The sequence below is a fragment of the Ranitomeya variabilis genome, chromosome 2 (assembly GCF_051348905.1).
Source record: "Ranitomeya variabilis isolate aRanVar5 chromosome 2, aRanVar5.hap1, whole genome shotgun sequence".
Lineage (NCBI taxonomy): Eukaryota > Metazoa > Chordata > Amphibia > Anura > Dendrobatidae > Ranitomeya > Ranitomeya variabilis.
In genome coordinates, this window is record NC_135233.1 from 805,820,277 (window position 1) to 805,836,227 (window position 15,951).

The following is a 15,951-nucleotide window of genomic DNA, read 5'->3' on the forward strand; positions in this document are numbered from 1 at the left end:
TTCCCCAGTGTGGATTACCAAATACTAATTTCGCACAATGCACATTTTTAGGGATATTTATGGAAAAGGGGTATTCCCAGAATCAAATTGAAGAAGCTCCAGTTACCTGATCAGGGGGCACTAGCATTGTCACATATTTGGGGATATTTCCTAGCCTCTCAATTCCAGGACTTCAGAGGATACGCCCTGGAAGGGACATGTGATGCGGGACATCAGTATTAAAGTACTTGGGAGGGAAATTAAAACTTACTAGAGCGTTTGGAATGTCGTGAGTTCAAAGGTTACAAATGTTAAGAAATGAAGTGGTTGTAATCCGTGCTGCCGGATGACCAATATATAATAGGAGACAAAATGGAGCGTAGATGCGGTTTTTGTCAACGCGTTTCGATGTATTCAAACCTCTTCATCAAGACAACACTGCAATCATCATCCTAACATTTGTATCCTATCCACTTGGTGGTCCTGCAGCAGCCTTCTATGAGCTTTCAAAAGGGGTTATGACAGTCATAACCCGACCAGGTGAGCGCACTCTGCTTTTACCTCACCCTTTCTATTGCGCTTTTTTGTCTCTCCAGTTTCTTTTCACTACACTGAGTTCAAAGTTTCCTACTCTATTACTTATACACAAAATGTTGTGGACCTGCCAGAGTTTGTTGGGAATGAAAGCCTGCTCAGAATATTCCCCCCATATGGAATAACCGTTTGAGGGAACATATGCATTCTGAAGGGTTTGGGAATTGGAAACAATAAATGTACCAACTAAATGCAGAAGGGCATTTTCGTTCATTTCAATATTTGAAGAAAGAGTTTAATCTAAATAATTCAGAATTTTTAACATTTTACAATCAACGCAGAAAATATCTCAGATCTGAGCATCTCATTTAATGGGATAATTGATTATGTGGCATGCACTAAAGCTACCAAGAGATTGGTTTCCTTAATATATAATTCTCTGGTGATGAACATTTTGGGAGATGCCATGGCCTTGGAAAAGATAGATGGGAGATAGATGGGAGAAACATTTAGATGGAGGAGTGGGAAGATGTCCAGTAACTGACAGGAAAGGTCTGCACACCAGAAAGGGGTGAGGGGGTTCTGTTGGGATAGGGAGGGGGGATATATGATCTTAATACAAGGATTTCTGCGGTATGGAAAAGACAATGACTTGTTTGTATGATATGACAATGCTTTTGTTTTGTTTTTTACAAACAAATGTTGTTAACTCTGATATGTGGTTTAAATAAAATTTTCTTGATGATAAAAAAAACACAAAAAAAACACAAACAGCTCAGCTACAAAAACAAAACACGCACACGGCTCAGCTACAAAACACACAGCTAAACTACATAATCAAAACACACACACACAGTATACATTGCAGCATGAGACATGGCCTAGAAGGTCCTTTGGCTACGCAGGATCTGCAGCGTCTGTGCAGCTTTCATGATGTGCAGGTCCTTGTAGCTTTCCTCTCTTGTCCTGCACTGATGAGCTAGATCAGTGTGAAGCAGGAGGCCAGAGAGTAGTTCTCCCAGTGATCGGGAAGGATCAGAAAAAGCTGGCACTGGACTATAAGACACACAATATTTAGAAGTGTTTTTTTTCTTGCTAAAAAGCTTGGTATAAATAAAAAAATACAGTACGTGTTCACAAATATGGCCGGTATATTTAACCATACCATCAAAATTGCCAATGAGCTTTATTGCAACAACCAGTAGCCAAATCTAGACTATAATACGTCTGTGATACACAGTAGAATGGTATCAGTAAAAAGTCTGCATGTTTAGTATACTCTCCTGCTTCCTGCCTCTAGCTGTCTATAGTCTGCAGGGTGAAAGTTAAGAATGTAACATCTACTGAACGCACTTGTCCTTACAAGCAGCCTGAAGGATATTTTTCTGCATGGGAACATGTAGGGCAGGACAGCCGGCCCAACAGTCAGACAGAAGGAGTAAAGCATATTTCTGTAAGCTCATATTGCCCATACATACCTTCTGTAATGTAATCTAAATACCGATCTTCAAAAATAATAGGCAAGGAGTTAAAGTCTCCATCCAGCTCACAGCACTCTATGGGCAGAGGTGGCAGGGAACTGAAGTAGGTGGAACTCTTTATAGCCGTTGACATTTGGAGATGACTTTGGGCACTGTGGAGAGAAGTATCAACCAGAAAGTGATTAGCACATTATAAGAAAGACTGAAGGCATCACATACGCTTAGTCAATAACAATTTTCAATTTCTTTGAAATGTAAAAAAATTGGCAGTTGAAGACTGTGACAGAGAGCGCAAAGCCCTGTAACACTGCTTGGAGATTTGGGTTACTGGAAATCTGACACTGGGTTCTAGGCATGTTGCCATCTATTTATATAGAATCAGATTAATTAAATGTGATTAATCATTTTCACATAACCATCTTCAGGTATTATACATTCACAACTGCTTGGTTTCCAAGTTAAACACGTATAATAAAAATGGCAAGTTATTACATGCATAATTTGTATACTCACTGCAGTTCTTGGTACGCTAGGGCTGCCTGTCTAGGATGCTCAAGGCAAAAGAAAGCTTCAGCAAATCTACGTACCTAAAATCAGACAAGGAGACAAGTAGTGAAAACCACACAAGTGGTTCACGTTTACCGCCAACTACCTTAAACCATTGAGGACGAACCCAAGTTTGGGCCTTAAATAAGTTTCTCCATAACTAAATTTATAATGTCATATAGCTGGGGGGTCTCCAATAAATTAGGATAGGTCATCAATGCGTGATCGGTGGGGTGCGACACCTGGCACCCACACATTGATCAGCTGTTTTCGGTGCCAGCCATATATGCTCAGTTACTCCGACTACTGATAGTGGCCGCGGTCGGGAACTGCACATCCGCCACATATTGATTTGAATAGGGAGCAGATGTGCAGTACCTGGTCATGGTCGCTATCAGTAGACGGTGACTTTCCGTATCTGTGCATTTCCGGATGCCGCTGACACCAAGAATAGCGAATCACAGGGGGTCACAAGAATACTTCATCAATGTTAAATTAGTGGACAACCTCTTTAACCCCATCATGACCTTGGGATTTTCCATTTTTCCGTGTTCGTTTTTTAACTCCCCTCCTTTCCAGAGCCATAACTTTTTTATTTTTACGTCAATATGGCCATGTGAGGGCTTATTTTTTGCGGAACAAGTTTTACTTTTGAGCGGCATCATTGGTTTTACCATGCTGTGTACTAGAAAACGGAAAAAAAATTCCAAGTGCGGTGAAATTGCAAAAAAGTGCAATCCCACACTTGTTTTTGTTTAGCTTTTTTGCTAGCTTCACTAAATGCTAAAACTAGCCTGCTATTTTTTTTATTCTCCAGGTCAGTACGAGTTCATAGACACCAAAGGAGGGCTGACGTTTTTAATGATACCATTTTGGTGCAGATATGTTCTTTTGATCACTCGTTATTGCATTTTAATGCAATGTCGCGGTGACCAAAAAAACGTAATTCGGGCATTTCAATTTTTTTTCTCGCTACGCCATTTAGCGATCAGGTTAATCTTTTTTTTTATTGATAGATCGGGCGATTCTGAACACGACGATACCAAATATGTGTAGGTTTGATTTTTTTTTTTATTGTTTTATTTTGAATGGGGCGAAAGGGGGGAGATTTAAACTTTTATTTTTTAAAAAAATTTCATATTTTTTTGAAACATTTTTTACTTTTGCCATGCTTCAATAGCCTCCATGGGAGGCTAGAAGCTGGCACAACTGGATCGGCACAGCTACACAGCAGCAATCATCAGATCGCTCCTATGTAGCTGAATTACAGGCTTGCTATGAGCGCCGACCACGGGGTGGCGCTCATAGCAATCCAGCATCAGCAACCATAGAGGTCTCAAGGACCTCTATGGTTACTATGCAGATGCATCGCTGACCTCCGATCATGTGACGGGGGAGCGATGCGCTCATTTCCGGCCCGATGGCCGGAAGCGGTAGTTTTGCACACACGTCAGCTGTTCAAAACAGCTGAAATGTCCCGGCATTGATGCGGGCTCACCGCCGGAGCCTGCATCAAAGCAGGGGATACTGCCATCGGACGTACTATCCCGTCCGAGGTCAGAAAAAGGTTAAGGAACTGGGCACCGTTTTCATTTCAATGCTCCAAAAGTCAAAACTTTTTTTCTCATGCTCATCACTGTAGAATCACTTATTTATTGGCATGAGTATTTGTAATGGCTTTATTTTGGGTCAGACATCATTTGTTGAATAACCAATTATTCTTTTATTTAAGGAGGGGGAGAGGGGAAACAATGTATACTAACCTTTATATTACAGGCGGTTTAGCATTCTGAAATACCACTAACGTGCAGGGGTTTTACTATTCATTTTAGTAATAAAAAACATTGTGAAAGATTTTTTTTTCCTTGGGCTTTTTTAAATAATTCTTTCTGTGTTATAATATAAGATGGGGAAACATCTGACTATAGAGATCATGTTATAATGTATTTTGTTACCTTTTCCACTATTTTCATGTATTTACCCCCTTCCTGACATAGTACATTCTATGTTGGGGGTTTGCATATACTGAGCAGCTTCAGGAGCTGAGCCTGCACCATTCCCTACAATCAGCTGACATCTGCCTGTAACAGCAGCGCCTGGAAATAGCTCCAATCGCTGCAGTTTAACTATTTACTTTCCACAGTTAATCTCTGGCAGCAAGGCTGTGGAGTCGGTAAGTCAAACCTCTGACACCTCAATTTCCCTGACTCTGACCCCACAGCTCTGCCTCACTATTGAGCATGTACATAAAGTGCAGCACAGATTCATCTCAACTAAGAGCAGAGATCCTTAGATCAGGAACAGAACAGACATTTATAGGACATTTTATAACTTCCTGCACTGTACTACTGTCCCAATTTATTACATAGTTTAGGAGTCTGTCCATTTTATACAGACTGCACCAAAATAGACACTGACTCCGAGTTCACAGCCCTGTCTGACAGTGGCACTGAACTGAACTGATCGCCAATATATAAATGTACATCAGTCAGTTCATATGCCCAAGTGATAGCAAGGTGCCAATGGGTAGTCATGACATGCCATCTCGGTTCACCTAAGAAATCAGCCTGTGGCATGGCTTCATAAGATGACATCATTTTTTGTATATACTCCCATACTGTAGTCCCTAAGGGTACTTAAAAAGAAAGTGAAAAAAAAAAAAAATAGAAAAAAGTTTGAGTCACCCTACTTTTTCCCAGTTTAAAATTAAAGAATTGAAAAAATAATGTCTGTTAACGTGCGATCTATCAAAATATGATATTAAATTAACCCAGATGGTAAATGACAAATTCCCACGCCTCCCTGAAGAAATGCCATAAAAAAACATGAAAACATATACAGTATGCCATATAAATGTCAGCTCACTACACTCAAAAAGAAAAGTCCTCATACAGCTCCATTGACAAAAAGATTAAAAAAAAAAAAAATACTGGTCTCAGAAAATGTCAACTTACACCTAATTGTTTTTTTTGTTTTTTTTACAAATTTGAGATATTTTTTCACTCCTTACAATAGACTACGATCATACGTGACAGCTGACGGCTCACTCAGCATTATGGCTGGATGTCAGTCAGTACCGGGGGCATTGTCACGTGGCCATTCTCTATACACAGAGCTGTGACTGAACCTGCGCCGGTGCCACCACTGTGACTGAAACCCGAATGCTGGTGGGAGGAATCAAGCTCATTCCTTCCCAGTGTGCACGCCAGGCAAGTTCAGAACGCTATTAACCTGCAGATTAACCCCACATCTGCTGGTTAATAGCATTTTTCACATCACAGGCTCCCTTTAAAAGAGGTTATGCAGCCTCTAAAATTTTTTCTCCAAAGCATCATGGATGATTTCAAATAATGAAATTTTCAAAGTTCAATGACTAACCTCTGTGGACCCAGCACTACCAGCTGGAAAGGTCTGCTTGGGACAGGTAGCGAAGACATCCTAATCTTCAGCTACCTGACCACTGAGGCCAAGGGACTGGAACGGGAAATCATCTAATGCTCATCTGATGACGTCCCACTCCAAGGTCAGTGTGTAGGAAAGCAGCTGCCCATTACTATGATTACTACACTGCCGCATGGAAAGAGCGACTACTTTCTAGATGATAGAACTTGCTTGCACTAATACCATGGACATACATTACAAAGAGTGGATTTAGGAACTGTATAAACAGATGAAAGTAGGAACTTTTCATAAAAGGGATAAAACGCATAGTGCACAACACGCGGTCAGGGTCTATAGGACGGCTGCTCACCCTCAGCGTGTGATGTTCCTGGGCCACGATGCCTGTGATTTCATCCTGCAGGACGATAACTTCCAGAAACTGTCCCCACAGCGCCATCAGCAGGGAGCAGAGCTGTGCAAGGTTCATGTTGATGAGTTCTGCCAGTTCGTCAGGATTATCGATCTTCTAATGGAAGACGGGACACGTTATTACCACCACCATGGCTGGACAGACAGGCTACAGCAGTTCTCATGGGAGATGCAGTGATGTAAGCAGGACTAGACGATAATACTGGTGTAGTCTCACAATCACATACATATATATACCTTAACATCTTCACACAGTTCTGCGAGACGGGCATCCACGTCGATTTTTTCTGAGGAAATAAAATATAGTGGGCATGACTTCTTAATCCAGTCTTACCTTTAGACAGCTTAGGACGAGATTGTTCACGCTGGATGATACATTTCGTGATTCCTCACTACGGTCTAACATTACACCACCTCTTCTTTCACTTGTTTTACACCATTTCTGGCCCTGAATTTTATTGTGAATTTTAAGCAAAGCCCCATTTGTCTAAACACTTTTCTGATTTTCTGCTCCGTTTCCTCCTCATTACTGTGTCTACGAGAAGCAGAGCGGACGATGATTTATGTGAGATCCGTCTGATTTCCGTTTCTTATTTTTAGAATAGGAAAAAAAATGAGTGCCAAATGGAGACCTTTTACTTCTGTTCTAAAAAATAAGCAGCAAACGGAAAGCAGACGGCCCCTATATAAATCAATGGGTCCCTTTGCTTCCATCTGGCCAAGGATGCCAATTCCGTGTTCTGAACTGAACAGACAAGCGGAAAAGATAAAAGGATATGTGCCTTACATTTTCAGCAGAGACTATGAAACAGATCTTCATAATAAAAGTGATACATTTTGAAACATTTTGGGAAGCGCTGTCAAACATTAACATGCCAAAGCGCATCTCCCCGGAATACTGAATGTCCTGGAATAATACAGCAGAAAGGCATTTCTTCTACAAATCTGCATTAAGTTGTTCCTCTCTTAGTATTAGCAAATTGTCAATTGGGCGTTATTATTTCCCTTATCCACAGGGGATGGCCCTATAGAGTCTTGTGCTGCCAGCCGAGACTGGATGGATTGTGCTAGGCTGCGTGCACATAGTGACCATGATCAAAGCCAAAAAAGCAGCAGGTCTGAGCCGCTCGGGTCTCTTAACAATCAATTCATTTTGTCAGGAAACAGCTGATTGACAAGCAAAACCGAGCGGCTGATACAATCAAACACGTGTTTTTTGCAAGTGAAACCGCCATTATCTGCTAAATTAATTGGCCGTGTAAGGATCCATTAATAGACCTCAGCGCCTCAGTGACCACAGCTGTTGTGTATGACTGAGGAGTCAGTGTTTAAAGGGACTCCCTCATTGTAAGAGAGAATGGTAACACCCAGTTGTCAATATTAGTGATGAGCGAGTGTACTCGTTGCTCGGGTTTTCCCGAGCATGCTCGGGTGACCTCCGAGTATTAGTGCTCGGAGATTTAGTTTTCATCACGGCAGCTGAATGATTTACAGCTATTAGCCAGCCTGAGTACATGTGGGGGTTGCCTAGTTGCTAGGGAATCCTCACATGTAATCAAGCTGGCTAATAGCCGTAAATCATGCTGCTGAGGCAATGAAAACTTAATCTCCGAGCAGTCATAAATACTCGGAGACCACCAGAGCGTGCTCAGGAAAACCCGAGCAACGAGTATACTCGCTCATCACTAGTCAATATATTAAAGGATGAATATGAGAGGAACACCATAATACAGAATTGTTAGTTAGAGGCGTTACAAATTTTTACTAGAACATGGAGGTCAGGAAATCTCTTTAAAGTTAAAGAAAGCCAACCTTATATAGATTATATATAGATATTATATATAGAAAAGAAAGATTGGAGGCCATCATATAACTGATACCTATGAGAGGAAATAAAGAGGCTTGACACAGACAGAAATTACGTGTCACTATACATTCGTCCTGTCAGCCAGTTTTCTTTTTTGGTTGTGTGAAGTTTAGGACTTCTGTTTCTGTACAACACTAGTTCTCATCACTATCTGCAGCGGGTGAAATAAGTATTGAACACGTCACCAGTTTTCTAAGTAACTATATTTCTAAAGGTGCTACTGACATTAAATTCTCACCAGATATTGGTAACAACCCATCCAATCTACACAGGCAAAGAAATCAAACCATAGATGTCCATAAAGTATGTGAAGTAATGAACAATTACAAAAGAAAAAAGCACTGAACGTAACTATTGAAATTAATATTTTTTATAAAATGATTTGTTGTTGATGACAGCTTCAAGACGTCTCCTGTTTGGAGAAACTAGTTGCATGCATTGCTCAGATGTGATCTGGACCATTTTTTCCATACAAACATTCTAAGTGGCAGGATTGCTTTCTGATTACTGCTAAATTTCAGCTGGTGTCATGAATTTCCATGGCTTTCCACACCTCTGTTTCTTCATGTATTCAATACGTTTCCCCTTTGTCATTTTTAATTATTACACGTATTTTACAGACATCTATGGCTGGATTCCTTTGCCTGTGTGGATTGGATGGGTTGTTACCGACATCTGGTGAGAATTTAATATCAATATCACCTTTAGAAATATATTTACTTAGAAAACTGGTTACGTGTTTAATACTTATTTCACTCACAGTATGTGTCCTGAAACTTTACAATAAATATCATCACTCACGTGTCAGAGGGAAATCATTTTATGTTCTTTTTGGGTTTGGGCACGTATTTGGTAACACAGCTACAGTAGATCAGAGTGCACTTTTTGTGCATTTTAAAACCACTATCATATGAGCAATATAAGGAACATGACTGGTAGCAGATTACGGAGTCTTGTATAAGGTTTACTACCTGGAGGAGCTAGTAAATGCCACAAATGCTTCAATATATCCAGAAACACAAAGGAATGTTATGGGATTGTGGGAGAGGGCTCACCACTGATGCACCTCATGTAGACCCGTTTGTGGTCCTCATCACTATCTGATAATCTCTAAAGGGCTGCATGAAGCAGACACCAGCTGCATTAATGCAATGGTGGGTGGTTACTCTGAAATGCTGCGGCACCTCTAAGAAAACAAATGTTGTCCTGGTCGGGACTTTGCTTCTTAGCTGACTAACCCAAGGCAGGTTCTGAGTGGCTTCTCAGAAGCCAGCTGAGGAAGGTCAGGCATCCTATCAGCTAAGCTGTCCCCATGTTGGTAAAATTGGCTGGAGCACAAGTGCCTAATGTTTGAAAACAATTGCGACATTTGAAACCGTTTTATGCCAGAATTTTGGTAAAAACAATTTAATGAATTGGTCAAAATGTTAACGCCAAAATAGCCAGTCAAATTACAACTGGTATTTAGTTAAAGCAGAGCCCGATTTCATTCTCTCTCAATTGTCAATAGATTTCATGAATAAGATTTGCAATATTTCACCTTTATATTAGAACCGAAGGAGCCATCACCTTCAAAACTAGACTGAAAAGTCATTCTAATAGAAAGTGGCCATTGATAAAAAAAGATTCCGAGAAAACACATTTCTTAATCATGTTGTAGGATCTTGCTGCTCAATGTTTCAGACACAATTACGGACCATGTTTTTACTCTGAGCTGTATGACAGTTGCGGGAATAAAGAATCCCTGGTGATATGTGTAGCTCTAACGTGGTTGTTGTATGGAAGCGTTTTAGAAAATACTTCTAAATCAATCGCTGTTGATACCGCAATGTACACATGCTTTTTTCATGCTGTAGTTTTCCTCTCTCATTTCCTCTGGCATACCCACAGAATGCTCCATAAATGTATAATAGATGCATGGGTCATATGTACAAGATAGTAAGACCTACACTTACCTTGAGAACAGGGCCCACTGTGTCTCACTGCCAGTACAGAGGTGGGCACACATGCGTGGCATTCATTTGTATGGGAGTTTTAGAAATTGGTGATCAAGCTTCCTTGAACATTTTCTGCAATCTTATATGAATGCAAAAACCACATATCCAGGAATAGCTCTCCACTATGAACCTGTTCTCTAGTTAGCAGGGGAGTCTCGTGATGGCACCAGCATCTATCAGGCATTTATTTATTATGCAATGGCAATGCCACATGTGTACGATGTGGGACAACCATTTATTGCAAGCATTTTGATTATGGGACTTTCTGAATAAAGTAGGAGGCAATTGTTGATGCTGACAGCAAATGATGGGGAAAAGACGGGACACATGAATAACATGAGAGGATGAACAGGGAAAGTGTGAAAAAAAAAAATTATATATCTTAATACTGATACAATCCATAAGAAAGGCAAACAGCCAAGTATTGAAATGTATACCCTATTTCCTTTCGTTGTTGTATGGTTACGTAAAATGTTGCAATGATTACATGGCAAAACGAGTGTTCAGTATCCATAAAAAAGACACGTCTATACAATTGCAAAGTGTTACAGATCCATCATACATCTCTGTCCTTTTCAACATACCCAGAGTGTCGTCCCTTGGGGGCCACGGATATTTTCTTCTGAGAAGACGTTCGTATAGGACCTGCATGCGGGGCTTGGCTGATTGTAAGGATGGCACACATATGTACTAATTACATTCCTGTCATATCTGTGCTTTATGACTTAGCTTTGTGTTAGTGAGAAGTTGGGCAGCAAGTGAAAGAAAGTAGTCAAGTAAAGCACAGAGAGCTAGTAGGTTTAGCTGCTTTTCTATGATGTACATTGCAGGGCTGCTGTATTTAGTACACTCCAACCAGACCGTGTATTAAGGGGTGAATACACAATGCAATATCATTTTAGACTGTTAATGCAGAACCAAGTACAACAAATGCACAGCTATACATATTAGTGATATCTTTTCATGTTGTATTGTGAGAGGGTTACACGACATGGAAAGACAAATGTACATCATAATTAAGCAAGGGAAAGAAGGAAAAAAAAGAGATACTGATAAACTAACACTACAGGAAAAAGGACAGAACTGTGAGAAGTATACCCTGCGCTACACTGGCTGAGAACATGCACATTTCCTAAAAATGACAGTAAAAGCTTAGTAGTGTTCTCTCTACAGGCTTCAGTAAGAGGACACCCCACCACCGGTGTTTAATTCAGAGCACTGTTAGTAATTAGTGTAAATGAAGGCACCAATGTTCCCAAACCAGGTTATTCTCAGCTCTATCCTAAAAAATATCCAAGCAACATTATGAGATAAGCAAACGTCTACTATCAAGCGAATACAATGCAATAATGGAATTATGTAGATATACACACAGGTGCTGGAAAAGTGGTGAACCTTTGAGAACTGTCTGAAATTCTGCATAAAGGATCTGGAGTAACGAATAAACTCAATCATACAATCATACACTGATGAAATAATACACAACTAAATATAAAGAAAACAACCAAATAGCTACACTGTTATCTGACTAAAGTGACTGTTACGCACATTGAAGCTACCCATGGGACAGACGGTAAGTGGCTGATTGCTGGGGGTGCCAAAGCCCCATGTGACGTGGCCATACATGTGGGGACATACAACCCCCTACTTTACTCAGGCTCGCTGAGATCTTATAAAGTGTTTTTTGCACTAATACACTTTATTGCTTGATATTGTATTTTGTATTAATCCTGGTTTTGGAATATTAGCTTAATATATGCATATACTTTGTTACACTACATAACTGCACTTTATGCTGTGGGGCACCTATATATTTTTCGCACTGGGTAAAGGAGATGGGCATTATTCTGGTCTGACTTTGGTGTGTAGCACAACGGTGCCACTACCAGAGTGGTGTCACCAATGTGCGTTCCCTGCATGTAGTAGAATACTTACCAGCTGCCGTCTTCTGCTGTTCTCCGCACTGCTCCGCTCCTGTGCTGCTGCTTCGCCCCAGTGTTTGCTTAGTGGACAGAAAGTTACTTCTCAATATAAGTCTATGAGAGCCAGAACGAGAGTTGCACAGACTTGCAGTGAGACCGTTTGACCTTTAGCTGTGACTTCATTGGAATGGGGATTCAGAAGCCCCATTACTGTCGATGGTGGGGATCAGTGATAAGCATCAGGAATCTACCAAATATCTTACACTTTAGTGATTCTTCTGTACTGTTTATCATTAGAGTTGAGTTTATGATATCAAGACTCCAATTTTGCTGAATTTTAGTAACCAGAACAATATTTGTTAAAATGTTGCTTTTGTAAAGCCACCTACACAAATGGATCCATGTTGACTGACCCGCTGATTTAGGGTGACTGGGTGATCACCTAGTTTGTATAAGGGCCTTCCTATTCTAGCATGATGGCAAGTATCACAGGAGACAAGAACTGGGCAGATGGGTATCCACATTCCCAATCCTTTATGAGCCAAGTATGCATGTGTACTGGGAAGGCTAAATCAGAAGAGATAGTTTTTTGTAAAATGAGCGTTCAGTCAACAGATATCTAATGTACATGGCTAGCCTTAAGGTACCGTCACACTGAGCAACTTTTGAACGAGAACGACAGCGATCCGTGACGTTGCAGCGTCCTGGATAGCGATCTCGTTGTGTTTGACACGCAGCAGCGATCAGGATTCTGCTGTGACATCGCTGGTCGGAGCTAGAAGGCCAGAACTTTATTTCGTCGCTGGATCACCCGCTGTCATCGCTGGATCGGCGTGTGTGACGACGATCTAGCGATGTGTGCGCTTGTAACCAAGGTAAACATCGGGTTACTAAGTGCAGGGCCGCGCTTAGTAACCCGATGTTTACCCTGGTTACCTTTGTAAATTAAAAAAAAAAAAAAACACTACATACTCACATTCCGGTGTCTGTCACGTCCCTCGCCGTCAGCTTCCCGTACTGACTGTGAGCGCCGGCCGTAAAGTAAAAGCAGAGCACAGCGGTGACGTCACCGCTGCGCTGTGCTTTACGGCCGGCGCTGACGGCGAGGGACGTGCCAGACACCGGAATGTAAGTATGTAGTGTTTTTTTTTTTTACATTTACAATGGTAACCAGGGTAAACATCGGGTTACTAAGCGCGGCCCTGCGTTTAGTAACCCGATGTTTATCCTGGTTACCCAGGGACTTCGGCATCATTGGTCGCTGGAGAGCTGTCTGTGTGACAGCTCTCCAGCGACCACACAACGACTTACCAACGATCACGGCCAGGTCGTATCGCTGGTCCTGATCGTTGGTAAATCGTTTAGTGTAACGGTACCCTTACTAGCCTTGACTGCAATGGTCAAAGCCCAGAAACAACCAGTCCCCTACTGGATAAGCCAAAATGGATACAGATTTTCAGAAAGTCCTAAAAGGTTCACAAACTTTCTTCCACCACACTATATGTATATCAATTACCCCACCCAAAAACAGCACAAATTCAATGCAATCCACGTATTAGCTAATTACTAACAATCATACTATGACATGAGTGCGTGAAACGAGGAGAAAATTTGGCTTATAATTTGGTGTAAAGAGATACTGATTGATGCAAGAAATCAAAGCAAAAGCAGATAAAGAAGACAGAAGTAGCAAAAAGTAGGCCATCCTCATACTTACCCAACTCCAGCTTCAGAGAGGAGGGCAGCTCCTTGGTTACAGTCATGAAGTAACTGTATAATCCCTTAAATGACGACAGCAAACAGGCACAGAGTGTGTAGTGAAAGGTGTAGGCATGTTGGAGAAAACATTCTTGGACCACAAAGCTGTTACCCTGAAATATATAGAAAAAATACTCTAAAAAGGGTTTAAAAAAATAGGTTACATGCAGATAAGGTAATAGGACACCAATTTGTTTCCGGCTTACTGGGAATTACCTCCTTAGTGACCGGGCCACATTTTTGATATCTGACCAGTGTCACTTTATGTGGTAATAACTCTGGAATGCTTCAATAAATCCAAGTGATTCTGAGAATGTTTTTTCATGGCACATTATCATTTATGATAATGATACATTTAGGACAATATGTTTTGTGTTTATTTACAAAAAATATCAAACTTTGAATGATTATCCATTTAGCCCTGCTGTGGAACCATGAAAAAAAAAAAATCACTGCTTTGGTACCATGGGGTCTATATGACCCCAGGCTCAAAATCGTCATATTTCACTAAAATGAACATGCTGGCTGTTCAGAATAATCACGTTTTATTCTGTCATCATTTCAGAACACAGTTATGATTTATTTATCATCAAACACGAACTGAAATTTATACCAAAATGCTTTACTAATAACTAAAAGTATCCAAATTCATAAAAAAAATGCACAATAACTGCAACTGTGTGGATTTTAGTAAAAACATAATGACAATGAATGATCTGGCAATAAATGTAGTCCTTGCATTCACTGCACGTCATAGTGCCATGTTCTTCACAAATTAACTTCTTGCAGTCATTGCAAACAAATCTCGTCTTTTGTCCTCCGATCGAGGACAAACATAGCACCGTTTGCGCTGTCCTGTAACACTGCTGGCGTCACTTGGAACTAGCCACTGTTTATTTACAATTATATTACAAAACCTGTGAATGAACAGAAAATATATAAAAAAAGATGTCAGACAATAAAGGTACTATGGGGTCAGGAGAGTCCCAAACACAGGAAATTGAAAATAACTTTGAAACAAAATTGAAAAACAAATTCAAAATATCATCAACATAAGCAGAAATATGTTACTTGAAAATACATAGAAGGTCAATGTCTGAGATTGACCAGTTTTAGAAATATTTCAATTTATTCAGCGCTGGGGTTTATATGACCCCATGGTTCCACAGCAGGGTTAATCCAGATTGTCATACCATAGAAAAACATTAATAAATAACATTTCCCTCATGTCTACTTTACTTCAGCACCACTTATAAAATGTTATTTTACTTTGTTAGCATTTTTGGAGGTTTAAAAATGTAATGGCAATTTTTCATTTTTGCACAGAAATTTACAAAAATTATTTTTTTAGGGATCTATTCAGGTTTCAAGTGAGTTTGGGGGTCTTAGATATTGGGAAACCCCCAAAAGTGATACCATTTTAAAGACAGCACATCCTGACATATTGAAAACTGCTGTCAGGTAGTTTATTAACCCTCCAGGTGCTGTTCAGGAATGAATGCAAAGTGACATGACAGGAATGATAAAGTGTATTTTTACCACCAAATTGATGCTAACTTTTGAACAGACCACTATAGCCGGTAGACTCTAAGGCTATGTGCACACGTTCAGGATTTCTTGCAGAAAATTCCTGAGAAAAACCTGAAATTTTCTGCAAGAAATCTGCATGCGTTTTTTGCGCGTCTTTGCCACGTTTTTGATCCGTTTTTTTCTGGACATTTCCCAATTCATTTTATAGTGGGAAATCCGCAAAAAACCGCAAAATTAATGAACATGCTGCGTTTTTTACAGCGATGCGTTTTTTTCGCGGAAAAAAACGCATCATGTGCACAAAACATGTGGAATTCATTCTAAATGATGGGATGCATATTGTATGCTTTTTTTTGCGGTTTTATAGCGTTTTTATCGGAAAAAAACGCGAAAAATCAGCGACGTGTGCACACAGCCATAGGACGCTATTTGGTCTTGAATTGCCATGACAAACATTAGGACCACATAATCATAATCTCAGTGTGCCGATGGGAATAAAGACTGAGCAGCCACACTGTTAGGCTATG

The 15,951-nt window shown here is 40.4% G+C and overlaps 1 protein-coding gene across 4 annotated transcripts in view; it reads right to left on the bottom strand.

Moving 5' to 3' along the window:
• The window catches only part of FAM135A (family with sequence similarity 135 member A), a 146,749-nt gene that overhangs the window by 58,344 nt on the left and 72,454 nt on the right, over positions 1-15,951 (bottom strand). For 3 of the 4 annotated variants that reach the window (XM_077289955.1, XM_077289957.1, XM_077289954.1), the window contains exons 9-14: positions 13,854-14,007; positions 10,799-10,876; positions 6,588-6,637; positions 6,292-6,447; positions 2,508-2,581; positions 1,992-2,146 (exon numbers count right to left, since the gene is read on the bottom strand). In XM_077289955.1, the coding sequence (XP_077146070.1) occupies positions 1,992-2,146; positions 2,508-2,581; positions 6,292-6,447; positions 6,588-6,637; positions 10,799-10,876; positions 13,854-14,007 (667 nt within the window). The remainder of the gene's footprint in view (positions 1-1,991; positions 2,147-2,507; positions 2,582-6,291; positions 6,448-6,587; positions 6,638-10,798; positions 10,877-13,853; positions 14,008-15,951) is intronic. The other variant, XM_077289956.1, reaches the window with a different exon arrangement.